The sequence below is a fragment of the Nycticebus coucang genome, chromosome 22 (genome assembly GCF_027406575.1).
Source record: "Nycticebus coucang isolate mNycCou1 chromosome 22, mNycCou1.pri, whole genome shotgun sequence".
Classification (NCBI taxonomy): domain Eukaryota; kingdom Metazoa; phylum Chordata; class Mammalia; order Primates; family Lorisidae; genus Nycticebus; species Nycticebus coucang.
In genome coordinates, this window is record NC_069801.1 from 32,857,672 (window position 1) to 32,874,819 (window position 17,148).

At 42.0% G+C, this 17,148-nt stretch overlaps 1 protein-coding gene across 9 annotated transcripts in view; it reads left to right on the forward strand.

Annotated features, from left to right (window-relative positions):
- MACF1 (microtubule actin crosslinking factor 1) overlaps window positions 1–17,148 on the forward strand; it is a 401,452-nt gene that overhangs the window by 174,638 nt on the left and 209,666 nt on the right. For all 9 annotated transcript variants that reach the window (XM_053575600.1, XM_053575601.1, XM_053575606.1 and 6 more), the window contains 2 exons: window positions 4,224–4,301; window positions 9,261–9,353. In XM_053575600.1, coding sequence (XP_053431575.1) covers window positions 4,224–4,301; window positions 9,261–9,353 — 171 coding nt within the window. The remainder of the gene's footprint in view (window positions 1–4,223; window positions 4,302–9,260; window positions 9,354–17,148) is intronic.

A 17,148-nucleotide genomic window follows, 5' to 3' on the forward strand; every position in this document is an offset into this window, starting at 1 on the left:
CCTTACTCATTCTTTATCTATTTCTAGATACTAGTATTTCAAGAATAGCAGATTTATGTTCCTAGGTTTTTAAATAAGGAGGTATTTTAATTCTTAGAGTTCCAGTTCTAGTCTATTTAACTCCTCTGATTTTCCCATCTATTGTGAAATTTTTAATTTTCTGTATTCAACCAAAGACCTGAGGTTTATGTTTAAAAGCCCAAGTGTTTGAGGTTTTTCTCTTCCCCATCTCTCCCACCCCACCCCCAGCACATTCTTCGCACTTTCTCCCTTCTGTGAATCACTGTGTTTCACAGATTTGGCAAGGTGTTGAAGTTGATGTCTGAGCATAGCCCTGGATGGAGTACTTTGGGCTCCTTGAATAGTTTAATATGTCTGCTACCTCCCAAAATGTATTAAACCATGCTTGGGGGAAACACCTACATATCTGAGAGGAAATTTAGTTCAAACCTCTTGGCTTGTCAGATAATAGTTCTTACACTTGCTTTGAGTGATCAAAACAACCCAATTGTGGGCCTGTTGTTTTATATATTTGAGCCCTAATGGAAGCAGGTGATCCTGTGTGGTTCCTATTTTGTCTCTGGTGCCATGACCATGTAATTTTGATTTAGAAAAGTCCGGGGTTGACTATTGGAAACATCTGTGGGAAGGAGAGCACAGCTCACGTCGCCTGTGAAGCTCAGCCCACTCACTGCATCTGATAGATTCTTAGTCATAGTTTGTTGTGTTTAAAGAACAGAATTTGGCACATGAGATTTCACTGTTGAAGTGATGTTCTGCTCCTTCTAGGATTAGGACTTGGATTCCTTAGAGCCCCTTGTTTTTTTTTTTTTTTTTTTTTTTTTGGCCGGGGCTGGGCCTGAACCCACGACCTCCGGCATATGGGACCGGCGCCCTACCTCTTGAGCCACAGGCGCCGCCCGAGCCCCTTGTTTTTTGTTTTCATTTTTGCTTTGCAGTAGAATCAATTTTATATTTTTATTTTTTGGAGACAGAGTCTCACTTTATTGGCTTTGATAGAGCAGCGTGGCGTCACAGCTCACAGCAACCTCCAACTCTTGGGCTTAGGAGATTCTCTTGCCTCAGCCTCCTGAGTAGCTGGGACTACAGGCACCTGCCACAATGCTTGGCTATTTTTTGTTGCAGTTTGACCGGGGCCGGGTATGAACCTGCCACCCTCAGTATATGGGGCTGGCACCCTATCCACTGAGCCACCGGTGCTGCCCAATTTTATATTTTATAATTACCTAAAATTGACAGATGCTTTTATTAGCAAAGCCAGCCTATGTAATTTCAGTTCTTCTCTGGCCTGTGTTTATAAATCTAACAAGTAATCAGAATTTCACTTTTGCTATACAGGGCTTTATTTTTCAGTACTCATAAAGTTCTATTTTGGGCAATGTTGCTGGTACTTTTGATGAACTTGTTGTGATTTTATGTTTAAAAATGATCCTTTTTTGATGATATTGCTTACATAACCAATCTAGTTTCTTTAGCTAACCCTTGAAGACCTCTAGTTGTTTATGGAGATACTCATTGGATAACAACCACGCAGATACCTCTTTCATAGCTACTCTCCTCATCTTTTTTCACTTCACTGATTCACAAATGCAGAGAGCGTGATTGGCCATAGCAAACTGAAGATATGTTTCAAAATAGAAAGTATGTGCAGTGTAACTGTCTGCTCTGGTCTTGATTTGGTTTTGTATCATCTTTGGAGGTGGGAGGGTATTTTCATATTTATTTTTGCTTAGAAAATTTCCCTTTTCATTTAATTCATTTCCTTTTCGTCTTTGTGTTATGAATTTTCTGTTCCTCTGTTGTACCTTTGCATTGGTTGGTGGCCAAAGGAGCCAGCAGGGCTGAAGACCCTCCGTCTGGTGAGCATGCCCTCCTGGCGCCATGCAAACAGCGAGGAGCAGGAGGAGGAAGATGATGATGATGATGTAGTAGGTCTTCCTGGGGATGCCAGCATTCCAGCTAGCACTTAACGGCACTGCTGGGCCATCAGAGTCTGAGGTTCTCCAGGTCTCCAAGTAACTCAGTTACCAATTGCCTTCTCATTTCACTTGGGAATTTGAGTCCCAAAGAAAGTGGTTAAAACTAATTGTGCCTCTTGTCACTATTAGATGATCCTGGAGTGGGAATTGTTTTGCTTATCTGAGCACAAAAAGAATAATTGTGTTTGGAGATGTTGAGTCCCTTTGTGACCTGGAGGCCCGTAGGTTTCTGGAGGCCTTGCTGTGTTGTCTGAGTCCAGATTGCAGAATTGTGGAAAAAGTTTAGTTGGTAGCATGACAGTTAATTAATTGCTCACAGCTACACAGTCCCCACTAACTGGTACTCTCTCTCCACTTCTCTGGCCTCCAGGCTCTCACTACAAACCATATCATTTGTTTTCAAAACAGCCTGTTGTTTATAAGCTCACTGCATGGAGATACTCTGGCTTTGTTCAATAATATCTCTAGTTACTGTAGAGGACAGAGATTTAACTTGCATGTTCTTAGGGTGTTTATTTTTGGTGGGGGTATAATTTGCCTGCAGGCCCTAAATTATAGCCCATAATCTTTTTTTCAGAAACCAAAATTAGGCAATATCCCTATTCCCTGACCTCTTAAAATTGTCTTTTCACCTCATTGATCTCCCTTCCTGTTGCCTTAGAGTCTTCAGTTTCATAGACTCTGATATCCTAAGCCATAGTCACAATTAGTTTAGCTGAAATATCTTTTCAGCAAGAGCCTCTTAGTTTTTTTCCCTAAAGCTTTAACTGAAGAAGTTATCCTGTTGCCCAGAGAAGCCTTGAGATCTCTGTAGAGTAGACTATCCTACCTGGGGACTGTGGCTTAGAAGTGATGCCCAGACAGATGCTTCCATCCTTCTCTCTCCACGTGTTGGCTGACTTTTTGACCATTTCTTTTTGAACCAATGTTTTCTCTGTGAAGATACCCACAACAGAGCTACTTTATAATTTATTGGCCTTTAATTAGTAGGATTTTGACACTTAAAAGTGGAGTGAGTATAATCTAGTGAAAGTGATATTGCAGTCCTAATTTTTTTTTTTTTTTTTTTTGTAGAGACAGAGTTTCACTTTATGGCCCTTGGTAGAGTGCCGTGGCCTCACACAGCTCACAGCAACCTCCAACTCCTGGGCTTAAGCGATTCTCTTGCCTCAGCCTCCCGAGTAGCTGGGACTACAGGCGCCCGCCACAACGCCCGGCTATTTTTTGGTTGCAGTTTGGCCGGGGCCGGGTTTGAACCCGTCACCCTCGGTATATGGGGCCGGCGCCCTACCGACTGAGCCATAGGCGCCGCCCTGCAGTCCTAATTTTAACTTTAGTAAAATTAATGTTGGGAAGCAAGCAGAAGAAAATGTTCCAGAGTAGAAAACTATTCCTCAGGGTACTCACCAGACAAACAGATGCTCTTCACTTTCCAATAGATGATAGTTGAGTGTTGGACAGGGTACCAGAGGCACTGATGGAGATGTGCTCCTTTCCTATGGGTTGTACGACATCTAGGATTGAGTGACTGGCAGAAAATAATTTTTCTTGGGATAATTTTGTTGAACAGCCCTATACCTTCAGGGTTTTATTTTCTCTGGGTATTTCATGCTGGGGCAATGTTGGCTTTCCTTTAGGGATACCCATCTTTCTGGGAAATAGGTTACTTCCTAATTTTTGCCTCCCATTTTGGAATTTTTCCCCTTGTTTCTTGACCATGTATAACTTTTTATTCCCTGTGGTTAGAATTTGGCAACTTTGAACTTCCTTTGCCAGGTTTGTAGTAAAGTTGGCTCCTTCTGTTACTGTGTAGTATGTAATCAGAACTTTTTACCTTCTCTCTCCAGTAGCATTTAACTGTGGTTTTAAGAGCCATTGAGCCAAAGTCTTTGTTCCCATTAACCTCACACCCAGAATCAAGTTCTGCCACATGTGACTGTAGAAACGCCTGTATAGATGCTGCAGCACTGATCCAGCATTAGTGGTCAAACAGTACTGTGTGTTTGCCAGATGTGTACAAGGGATTTTGGGGGCCTCAGAGAACCTGGTGGAATACACACAGGTCTGCTCTTAAGGGATGCTTTATATAATGTTCTCGTGCCTGGCTTCAACTGTGAGGAATTCTTGTGTGGTCTTTTAGTCCTTGAAATAAAAGAGAAAGGATCTGTGTGGGTAAATTGGTATAGCCAAAATTAGCATTCCTTTTTTTTTGTTTGTTTGCAGCCCCGAGAGAAGGGCAGGATGCGTTTTCATAGGTTGCAGAATGTACAGATTGCCCTGGACTTCCTAAAGCAGCGACAGGTAAGACTATCCCAGCTTTCTCCATTCTGCCTAGGAACACTGACATTGGGCTCTTTGTAGGGAGGTTCTTAGCGCCCTGAGTAAACCCTCAGTAAATACTAAGTCTGACTGACCCAGACTGTGTCTTGACTTGCTAGTAAACAATGGTATTATGGTTGGAGAAGTCAATCAATTGTCCTTACATAGAATTTGTGGCCTCCTTGAGAAGGAAAGTGTTCATAGAGAAAAAAAATAAGATGGCTTGGCACCCATAGCACAGTGGTTACGGCACTGGCCACATACACCAGGGCTGGTGGGTTCAATCCCGGCCCGGGCATGCTAAACAACAATGACAACTACAACAAAAAATAGCCAGGCATTGTGTTGGATGCCTGTAGTCCCAGCTACTAGGGAGGCTGAGGCAGAAGAATCGCTTAAACCCAAGAGTTAGAGGTTGCTGTGACCTGTGACGCCTTGGCACTCTACTGAGGGCGACAGAGTAAAACTTTGCTTCAAAAAAAAAAAAAAGGTGCTGAATATGGATCCTTGTGGATCCCTCTTCAGTGGGAGTTAAAAGGAAGGTAAAAAATAGAACAGCAAAGAAGATGGAAAAAAGGTATCGCACCTAAGAAGGAGGAGGAGGGCCAGACTGCTACTTCATCATGAAACGAGCAGTGGTCTCAGAAAAGGTCTTAGTTGTTAAGTGTTGGTAACTTAAAAAATAGTCACCAATTCTATTTTGTTTGTCTGGTTTTTTTTTTTTTTTTTGGAGACAGAGTCTCATTTTGTCACTCTCAGCATCACAGCTCACAGCAACCTCAAACTCTTGGCCTCAAGTGATCCTCTTTGCCTTTGCCTCCTGAGTAGCTGGGACCACAGGCGCCCGCCTGGCTATTTTTAGAGACGGGGGTCTTGGTCTTTCTTAGGCTGGTCTCCAACTCCTGAGCTCAAGCAATCTACGTGTCTCAACTTCACAGAGTGCTAGGATTATAGGCGTTAGTCCATATACCTGGCCTAAAAAACAGTTGTTTTTTTTTTTTTGTTTGCTTTTTGAGACAGAGTCTTAAGTTGTTGCCCTGGGTCACAGTTCACAGCAACCTCAAACTCTTGGGCTCAAGTGATTCTCCTGCCTCAGCCTCCCAAGTAGCTGGGACTACAGGCACCCACCAGAACGCCTGGCTATTTTTTTTGGTTGCCATTGTTGTTTTAGCTGGCCTGGGCCGGGTTTGAACCCGCCAGCCTCAGTGTATGTGGCCAGCGCCCTACCCACTGAGCTACAGGTGCTGCCCTAAAACACAGTTTTAACACAGTAGAAAAACATTTGGAGTATAGTGGACTTAGGTGTAGGAAATGAGAAAGTAGTTTTTCCCTCTTTAGATAAGAAAGAAAGACAATAATACATTTTTAGACATAAAAAGAGAAGCCAAATAAGAGTATAAAATTGAAAATGAGCATAAGGAGGAGTCATAAAATGTTTGACCCACTCTGCCATCTGATAGTCCTGTTTCTTCATATAATAGATAAATGAGCAAAGCTGGTCTTTAACACAGGTCTCCTGAAATGGGGTTAGTATTCTTCAAGCTTTTGTCTGCACACAGTCCTTCCCCCATGGCCTCCTAATCCATGGAACCAAGCCCAGGGATGGTAGGTGAGAACTAGAGCATAACTACTGAGGTTATCTTTGAAAAAGAAAAGGAAAATACCTCTTATTCCAAGATACAGGGAGGAGCCCAGAGAATGGGTGAAGATACAGAGATAGTCTGTGGAAGGAAGGTGGATGAGGGAGTCAAAGAGTTCATCTGCTTGGAGTGAGCCATGTGGGAAAGATTTGGTGAAGCTAGGGTTGCCAGGCAACAGCAGAGGTCAATATGACATTGAATGGTATGCATATTTTTGGAGTCAGTTCATTTTTGTCACTCTTAGCGGTTCTTTTTAACTTGGGAAATTTTCTTTCTGTGTGGTCTCAAAACAATTTACTTCTAATATAATATTTATTATTGTATTGTTACTTCTCTCTTTGCTCCAGTGTACTATGTGCTGTACGAGAACAGGGAACATGATTTTACTTAACATTTTACCTTCAGACCTGTCATAATTAATGGTTCGTAAATGGCACTTAATACAATTAATACATGAAAAGTGGTAGGAGAAACAAAGGCTTCTCCAGTGTTTAGGGTACTGGAGAAAGCACCGTCGAAATGTCTTTTGTGGAGCCAGAGGAAACTTAATGGGCAAGGTAAACAGAGAAGAATTGATTAGCCAAAGGTCTGAATATAGACAAAGAGTAGATTCGGTTATTATGATAGAATGAAAACTTGGCCAAGGAAGAATAATTGATTCAGAGAAGGGCAAGGGGATCTCTATAGTAGTTCTTTATAGCAGTGAGGTCCATGTTTTAACTGGGCAAATAGACTAATAAGTAGGATGAAATAAAAGTCATCAGAATTAAGAAAGCAGGCTAATTGCTCAGAAAGGGTAATATTTGGGTTATTGCCCTGAGTGCTAAAATTTGCCAAGAAAGATGCATACAAGTCATTGAGGAAAGGGTTAGTAGAGATTGGCCAAGGTAGGCAGATGTACAGTGAAAGGGGACAGTTGACAGAGGTGGGATTGAGGAGTGTGGACTTGTGTGATGTTAATCCACCAGCTGTGAGTTGTTAGCTGTTACCAAAACTGAATTCTCAGGCTGGAAGGGCAGGTTCTCCTACCTCTCTCCCCACCCCCCAATACATGGAAGAGGAGACAGAGATACAGAAAAGTGGAAGAACTTGTCCAGATGAACATTAAAGAAGAAGTGAGGTTTCTATTGGAGAGGGTTATTAGGGTCCTTTAGATGTTTCGATTCAGTGGAAAAGATAAAGGGAGGATAGCTCAAGGACAGGGTGTCACAATTAAATGGGATCTCTTTGAGGACATGGTAGAAGAGGCCAACAAGTTGATGGAGAAGTAGAGTGGTTTGTCCAGAACATTCCCAGTTTTAAATTCCTGCATCCCAGGATACTCTTCAGTTCCCAGCACATTGGAACAATTGGTCATCCTATAGGGAAGGGAAGGCATGTGGGTCAGCACATTGTGTTGTCGGAGTGAGATTTTGGAAGTCAAGCAGATGCTGTGGGAAGCATGGCAGGTAGGAGTTTCTGAGACATAGGAGGGAGAATAAACATGGGAGCAGGCCAAAGATTCTTCTCTGTAAGAAGCTCAAAAGAAAAGAAAAAGTCAAGGCCCTGATGACTTAATAAAAAAGCAACTCTCAGTACCATTTGCAGAGTTGCTTTGCTGGTGGGAATGCAGAATGGTGCAGCCACTCTGGAAAATAGTTTGGCAGTTTCTTTTTTTCTTTGAGACAGAGTCTCACATTGTCGTCCTCAGTAGAGTGCTGTGGTGTTACAGCTCACAGCAACCTCCAGCTCTTGGGCTAGGTGATTCTCTTGCCTCCGCCTCCCAAGTACCTGGGACTACAGGCACCCACCACAACGCCCAGCTATTTTTGTTGCAGTGGCCACTGCTGTTTTAGCTGGCCAGGACCGGGTTGGAACCCGTCATCCTTGGTATATGGGGCCGGCACCCTACCCACTGAGCCATAGGCACTGCCCAGTTTGGCAGTTTCTTATAAAACTAAACATATATTATATAACTCAGCAATCCCACTCATAGGAATTTACCCTAAAGATATGACAATATATACTCACACAAAAATCTGTACATAAATGTAGGAGCTTTATTCATAATTGCCAAAAAACCAGAAATAACTCACCCTGTTTTCAATGGATGGATGATAAATAGAGAGATGATGGAATATTACTTAGTGATAAAAGGGAGCACACTATTGATAACATGCATCAACTTGAATAGGGATCTCAAAGGCATTATGCTGAGTGGAGAAAAAAGGTAGCATCGGGGACACCCATAGCTCAATGGTTAGGGTGCCAGCCACATACTCTGGGGCTGGTGGGTTCGAACCTGGCCCAGGCCTACTAAATGAAAAAAAATAGCCAGGCGTTGTGGTGGGCGTCTGTAGTCCTAACTACTAGGGAGGCTGAGGCAAGAGAATTGCTTGAGCCCAAGAGTTTGAGGTTGCTGTGAGCTATGATGCTATAGCACTCTACTGAGGGTGACAAAGTGAGACTCTATCTCAATTTAAAAAAAAAGGTAATATCAAAATATTACATACTGTGCATGATATGATTCCATTTATGGAACATTCTGGGAAAAGCAGAACTAGGGACCAGAGTCAGATAATGGTCATCAGGAGTTAGAGGTGAGAGCAGAGTTTGACCACAAAAAGGGGGCACAGCACAAAGGACCTTTTGGGGGTCGTGCAACAAACAAAGCAGGTGGTAGTTACCTGAATCTATACTTACATTAAAAACTCATAGAACTGGGGCAGCGCCTGTGGCTCAGTCAGTAAGGCGCCGGCCCCATATACCAAGGGTGGTGGGTTCAAACCCAGCCCGGGCCAAACTGCAACCAAAAAATAGCCGGGCTTTGTGGCGGGTGCCTGTAGTCCCAGCTGCTCGGGAGCTGAGGCAAGAGAATGGCTTAAGCCCAGGAGTTGGAGGTTGCTTTGAGCTGTGTGAGGCCACGGCACTCTACCGAGGGCCATAAAGTGAGACTCTGTCTCTACAAAAAAAAAAAAAACAACTCATAGAACTGGCTATGTGCAGTAGCTCATGCCTGGAATCCTAGCACTTTAGGAGGCTGAGGTGGGAAGATTACATGAGGCCAGAGGTTAGAGACAAACCTAGGCAATAGTGAGACCCCATTTCTACAAAAAATTTAACAAATTAGCCAACTGCATTCTAGTCCAGGGAAAAGAACAAGACCATGTCTTAAAAAAGACCCCCCAAAACAAACAAAAAACTCATAGACCTTAACACCAAAAAATTAAAAATCAATTTAACAGTATATTGATACGAAAATATGTAAAAATCAAAACAAAAAGTCCCAGAGCTCTGAGACTAATTTCTGTTTCTTTTTCAGGTGAAACTAGTGAATATTCGCAATGATGACATCACAGATGGTAACCCCAAGCTGACGCTGGGCCTGATCTGGACCATTATTTTGCACTTCCAGGTAGGTCTGTGAATTTTGCGGTTCCTGTTGTTTGGTTTGGACGTGGCCACGAAAGTTGCACTGCTTTCATGGGCATTATTGAGCCTGCCTTCTCTGTATTTGGCAGTGAACAAAGGTGGATGAGAGTTGAAAAGGAAAATTAAGACTGCTCCAGAGACAAGCTGTATTATCATAAACCCAGACTTCCTAATTATTTGCATGATGAAATGAGGGGATTTTCCACCTGTTTGTGGTTTGGCCCTGTTGTTGGCAGGCTGGTTATTAAAGGTCTTGTTTGTTCAGCGGAGTCAAAACTGGGCTCTTAAGGGACTCAGGGTGTGAGGAGAGATATTGATTTTGATGGTTTAGAAGGGTAGAATGGAGGTTCATCCTGCTTTGATGCAGGTTTTACCTTATCTCTAATGATCTTTAAACAAAGTAACTAGGAATAACAGTTTGTTTTATTCAAACTGGGTTTGTTTGTGTCTTGTAGCAGCCTCACACCACTGCCATGAGCAGTGCATGAGCAGTGGCATCTTAGACCAGTATTCACAGGGTCACATGGCCTTCTTGTTGCTACTGTCTTCCTAAGAAGGCAAATCTTCTCAAAGTCTGGATGGCTATTGGAAAGTACAGCCCTATTTTCATGCAGAGACTCTTCTTTTAAATAACTTTCAGTGCAGCCAAACAAAGCTATTTCTCAGACAGCTGCATGTTAGGCTGGTGCAGGGGTTCTCAAACATTTTAAACAGGGGGCCAGTTCACTGTCCTTCAGATGGTTGGAGGGCCGGACTAAGTTAAAAAAAAAAAAAAAAAAAACTATGAACAAATTCCTATGCACACTGCACATATCTTATTTTGAAGTAAAAAAACAAAAACAGGAACAAATACAATCACACCGCCTCATGTGGCCCGCGGGCCGTAGTTTGAGGACCCCTGGTTAAGGGAGTGACTACTCCTTCAGCAGGTGGGAAAAAAGAGCCAGGGATGAGGCTGATGTGACAATTCTAGCTGGGGAGTTATCGCCACCTGCTGGACAAAAGCAGAATAGCAGGTGTCCCAGAATTTCTTAAGACCCTGAGAAAAATCTGAGCACATAGGCTTGTTTCTTGGATCTTGGGTTTGGAGCCAGTGATGCTCCCGCATGCATAAGGTTAGGGATGTGTGACAGTTCCTTGTGTTTTGGGGAACCATAGAGTGTCGCCAGGCAAGCTTTGGGTATGGGGATAACCAGGAATGTGAACCTTGGCAAATGTGCCTGGCAGCATGGGGACAGAGCTTTGTTGCACTTTTGTGGAGAACTAGAGTTCCTTATGGAACTTATGAACAGAGGAGTGTTTTTCCTAGAGAAACTTTTTTGTTTGTGTGTTTGCTACAAACCTGCCCTCACTGTGAGTGCCTAATGTTAGTCTCATAGGCATGAGATAAGGAGAATCTGTTCACTGTGTCTCTATTTACCCTGACTACAACTAAATCTCTTTACAAAGGGAAGACTTAGGGGCCAAGGAATGAAAACTGAATTGGTTAATTAAAACTGGGATGGAGATGATGAGCATAACAGAGTGGTTCCTGTCCTGAACAACTCTATCAGGAAAATTACAGTTAGGAAGTAGCAACGAAAATAATTTTATGGTTGGGGGTCACCACAACATGAGGAACTGTATTAAAGGGTTGTGGCTTTAGGAAGGTTGAGAACCACTGTAAAGGATATTACAAAGGATCTAGACAAAGAGATGGGTAGTGCAAGGTATGGGACATGGGGAAAAGGACATGGAGCTTCCGTGCCGGCCTGGGCACACCACCCTCCAAGAACTTCTGTGTGTTCAGCTACCTGAACCCTGTCCTCTTGAGTTTTTGTGGAGGATTCATTCCGTAGGCATATTTTACAATGTGTACAAAAAAGCCCATAATCTAAACCTAGCAAGTCCTGTCTGTTCAGATTCTTCTTGGCCTCTCTTCTGTAGCATTCCATCCTCCAGGTGTGGGGCAGGACCCTCTCTGGAATGAGGGTCTTTTAACTCCTAATCACGTTAAAGTCCTGCTTTGGACAGGTGAAGGTCAGAGAGATTCTGTCTCCTGAGGCCTAAAGTGCCCCAATGTTGTAACAAGGACTCTGGAAGTTTATGAGCCAGGAACTGTGAACCAAAACCTATATATATGTCATAATACCACAGTGCTTATCTCTAGAAGATAAAGACTTTTTGTTTAAGAAAAACATAATGTTACCGTACTTTAAAAATAATAATTCTTTAAAAATCATCAAATATCTGATCAGTGTTCAGATTTTCCCAATTTTTCTCATTTAAGAAAAATAATTGTTTTGAATCAGAATCCAAACAAGGTCCACATACTGCATTAAATTCCTCTCCTCTCCTTCTCCTGCCCTAGCAATTTGTGGAAGGGATTTATAGAGATGCTGATGGCATCTCTGCGATGTCTTCTAAAAATGTTTCCCATTTCTGTATTATATTGCCCATAAACTGGTTTAGATCTAGACCCAAGGTGCAGTCATATTTTTGTTTTGATTTTGCAGTGATGGTGATGTTGTGTTGTTGCTTTTATTGCTACATACCAGGATGCTCCTCTTTTTGTGATGTTAAGACTGATTAGTGGGTTCACATGTTATCAGCCTGATCCATCAGTTCTACATTCCTTGTCAGCTCTTCACCTTATGCAGGCATCCTCAAACTTTTTAAACAGGGGGCCAATTCACTGTCCCTCAGACTGTTGGAGGGCTGGACTATAGTTTAAAAAAAAAAACTATGAACAAATTCCTATGCACACTGCACATATCTTATTTTGAAGTAAAAAAATAAAACGAGAACAAATACAATCACACCGCCTCATGTGGCCTGTGGGCCGCAGTTTGAGGACCTCTGCATAGCTTTAGCAGCTACGGATCATCCCTGCTACTTCAATTATTTCATTAGAGGTTGCAAAGTGGTCATATTTGAATTTTGTTATTCCATCTTCATTATTTGGTTGGACTACTTCAATAAAGAACTTCACCTCAGGCCAGGTGTGGTGGCTCACACCTGTAATACTACCACTCTGGGAGCCCAAGATGGGTAGATCACCTGAGCACAAGAGTTCAAGACCAGCTGGAGCAAGAGCAAGAGCAAGACCTTGTCTCTACTAAAAATAGAAAAACTAGCTGGGCATTGTGGTGGGCGCCTGTAGTCCTATCTGAGGCAAGAGAACCGCTAAGCCTAAGAGTTTGAGGTTGCTGAGAGGTGTGACGCTGTGGCACTCTATCCAAGACAACAGAGTGAAACTGTCTCCAAAAAAAAAAAAAAAAAAAAACTTCAGCTCTGCGCCTGTGGCTCAAACAGCTAAGGCACCAGCCACATACACCTGAGCTGGCAGGTTCGAATGCAGCCCGGGCCTGCCAAACAACAATGATGGTTGCAACCAAAAAATAGCCGGGCATTGTGCAGGTGCCTGTAGTCCCAGCTACTTGGAAGACAGAGGCAGGAGAATCACTTGAGCCCAGGAGTTGGAGGCTGCTGTGAGCTGTGATGTCACGGCGCTCTACCCAGGGCGACAGCTTGAACTTCACCTCATCAACTACTTGAGGCATAGTTTGTATAGGGAAGGCAAGATGAATGATCCCATCGCTCTCTCTCTTTACCAGTTTGCAGAATGAGTTGGTTCCTTGAGACTCTCCAAAGTTTGACCAATGACAATTTCTTTGTTGATGGTTTTTTTTCTAAGTATCACCATGCCTCATAGATTAACAGACTTAATGTGTTCCAATCAAATACAGTTATCATTCTTCTTAATACTGAAATATAATAGCTCCATCTTTGTCCAGAAAAGAGCCTTTCATGTCTGTTGGCATGACTCTAGCAGTCTTTGATAATTTCTTTTATTTCTTAAATGATGAGAGTTCCCACCTTTTGTTTTGTATATTTTCTGTCCCAGGTTCAATTTCTCCTGGAAACCAATTCTCTATTTATTGACCATAATCTGAGTGTTACCGGGTTGCTCTTTGTTTCTATACTTTTTCCTGTGGACAGAACTAGGCAGTACTTGTATTTTTCCTCTTTAAAAATGTATTAATAAATCCCCCCCCATGTATTGATTTATACTGGTATTTCTAATTCAAATTTAGGATTTTATTTAACTTCCTTGACTTTTTATTTGTATACTTTATCATATACCGAAAATCTGGATCTTAACAATGGTAATATGATCACTTATTTCCTTTTACACACACACACACACCTGTAAAATCATATATATTATATGTGATTCAAAGTAACAACATTATTGCTATTATTAGCAATTACTAATTACTTAAAAGTTTATGTTCTGGGCTCGACACCTATGGCTTAAGCAGCTAAGGCACCCGCCATATATACCTGAGCTGGCGAGTTTGAATCGAGCCCGGGCCTGCCAAAACAACAGTGACAACTACAACAACAACAACAAAAAAAAAATTGCTGGGCATTGTGGCGGGCGCCTGTAGTCCAGCTACTTAGGTAGAGGCAAGAGAATCGCTTGAGCCTAGGAGTTTGAGGTTGCTGTGAGCTGTGATGCCACAGCACTCTACCCAGGGCGACAGCTTGAGGCTCTGTCTCAAAAAAAAAAAAAAAAAAAAAAAGTTTATGTTCTTTGCAGTTCTTTTTGTCCTTAGTGTCCTAAGGATGTACAAGTAATTGTATTTTAACATCACTTGAAATATTTTCTCTGTGTTGTTAAACCACTAATTCAATACGTAATCAGGTTCATTTGTTTTGTTTGCTTTCAATTTTTACCAATTACTTTTTTCTCTTTCAATTTTATTTTACCTTATATACATCACTTACATTCTTCCAAAGGCAAATTTTAAAAAGTAAATGCAAGGTGTTTTCACAGAAGTTTAATTTCCATCTCTGTCCCCTCCATCCTGTTTCTCTCCTTTTGCTGTAGTTAGTTAAAGGTTTTAACATACCTTTTTGTTATCATTGTTTGTTTATTTTAGGAAAATATATTTATTTTTAAAAACTACTTTCTTGAGATGTAATTTATATACCAAAAAATTGACCCATTTGTATTATGGGATTTATTGATTTTTATGAGTTGTACAACTATCACCATAATCCAGTTTGGGAACATTTTTATCATTCCAGTAAGATCACTCTTGTCCGTTTACATTTGTTGCTTATTCACATCACCAGCCTTAGGCATCCACTAATCTGTTCTCTATCTCTAGATTCACCTATTCTGAGCACTTCATATAAATGAGGTTATATGATACGTGAAGCCTGGCTTCTTTCATTTAGCATAATTTTTTAGTATCTATGTTGTAACATGTGTCAGTGTTCCATTCATTTCTATTGCTGAATAGTATTCTGTTGTAGGGATATGCTATATATTTTGTTTCTCTATTAAGCGTCTGATGGACATTTGGGTTGTCTTCACTTTGGGACCATTGTAAGTAAAACAGATATGAATATTTGCAGACCAGTCTTTATGTGGATTTATATTTTTATTTCTCTTCTGTATATACTGAGGAGTGGAATTGCTAGGTTGTATGGTAAGTTTAACTTATTAAGAAACTACCAAACTGTCTTCTGAAGTGGCTGTAGCATTTTACATTTCTACCAGCAATATATGAGGGTTCCTGTTTCTCTACATCCTCCCCCAAATTTATTGTTGGTTTTAGATTACACCCATCACCAAGAGTGTAAAATTTAATTTCCTTGTGATTTTATTTTATTTTATTGGCAGAGTCTCACTTTGTTACCAGTGGTGTCATAGCTCACAGGCAACCTCAAATTCTTAGGCTTAAGCGATTCTCTTGCCTCAGCCTCCCAAGTAGCTGGGCCTATAGGCGCCCACAATGCCTGGCTATTTTTAGAGATGGGGTCTTGCTGTTGCTCAGGCTGGTCTCAAACTCCTGAGCTCAGGCAGTCTACCCACCTTGGCCTCCCAGAGTGCTAGTGAATCTCCTTGTGATTTTAGTTTGTAGGGAAATGTATTCTTTAACTGAATTCCACAAACATTTACTGAGAACCAGCTATGAGCAATGGCTTAGGTGGAGTCTATGAAAAACACAAAATTGAACAAGGTACAGACTACCTAATTAAACTGTATAATTCAAGGGAGAAGAGACAAACCATAAAATAAGTCGCTAAAGGTTTAAAGATAATCAGGGAGGTGTGGGACAGAGTGATGGAACACAGTATGAATGCAACAACTGGCAGTAATTATTAGTAACAACTTCTACAACGATTAACAGACCTTACAATGTTCAATGCTTTTGGCCTAGCCCACTGTTCTCTTTCCTGTTACCAATTTTACAGAAAGGTATAAACAAATTTGGCCTAGTCTGTCTTCTATCTGCTTTTCTTTATTTGCTATTTTAGCACAGAGTGCCTATTTGTCTTCTTGTAGATGGTTGCTCTGTTGCCCATTTTCCCAGTTGCAACTAACTAATTACTTATCTTCACTGATCTTGAAGGCTGGGAGTTTGCCTGTACTAGCTAAGTGTTTAGGAGTGTGGGGAAAGATTCTTTGCTTGCAAAGCATTTGATTGGTTGATGAAGAGATTATATAGCACCTCTGTCCTCCTTGACTTGCATCAGATAGGCATGGTAAATCTCTTGGTAGTTATCATTGTGATTTTCTAGTCTTTTATTTTATTTTACTCTTTTTTTTTTTTTGAGACAGAGTCGGTAGAGTGCTGTGGCCTCACAGCTCACAGCAATCTCAAACTGTTGGGCTCAAGTGATTCTTTTACCTCAGCCTCCTGAGTAGCTGGGACTACAGGCGCCCACCACAACGCCCGGCTATTTTTAGAGATGGAGTCTTGCTCTTGCTCAGGCTGGTCTGGAACTTCTGAGCTCAAGCAATCCGCCTATCTCAGCCTCCCAAACTGTTGGGATTATAGGCATGAGCCACCGTGCCCGGCCTGTGTTTTCAGTTTTTTTTTTTGAGACAGAGCCTCAAACTGTCACCCTGGGTAGGGTGCTGTGGCTTCACAGCTCACAGCAACCTCCAACTCCTAAGGCTCAAGCGATTCTCCTACCTCTGCCTCCTAAGTAGCTGGGACTACAGATGCCCACCTTAATGCCTGGCTATTTTTTGGTTGCAGCCATCATTGTAGTTTGGCGGGCCCAGGCTGGATTTGAACCCTCCAGCTCAGGTGTATGTGGCTGGTGCCTTAGCCACTTGAGCCACAGGCGCCAAGCCGGTTTTCTAGTCTTTTATTATTGAATGTCTGTTAGCTGTTCTCACCAAGAACATAAGCTATCTAAAGCCAAATTGAGGCTCAGCACCTGGAGGTTGCTGTGAGCTAAGACGTCATGGCACTCTACCCAGGGAGACATAGTGAGACTCTGTCTCCAAAAAAAAAAAGCCAAATAGAAATGTGGAGTAGAAATGTTAAATGTTGGGTGGCACCTGTGGCTCAGTTGGTAAGGTGCTGGCCCCATATACCGAGGGTGGTGGGTTCAAACCCGGCCCTGGCCGAACTGCAACAAAAAGATAGCCGGGTGTTGTGGCGGGCACCTGTAGTCCCAGCTACTTGGGAGGCTGAGGCAAGAGAATCGCTTAAGCCCAGGAGTTGGAGGTTGCTGTGAGCTGTGTGATGCCATGGCACTCTACCTAGGGCCATAAAGTGAAACTCTGTCTCTACAAAAAAAAAAAAAAAAGAAATGTTAAATGTTAGGAAATCATCAAAATAGTCATTATAGTCAATTGTTGGTGCTAATCAAATAGAATAATGGTGTACATGTAACATGTACACCATTATTCTTGGGCTTACGTGATCCTCTTACCTCTGCCTCCCAAGTAGCTAGGACAATAGGCATGCGCCATTACACCTAGC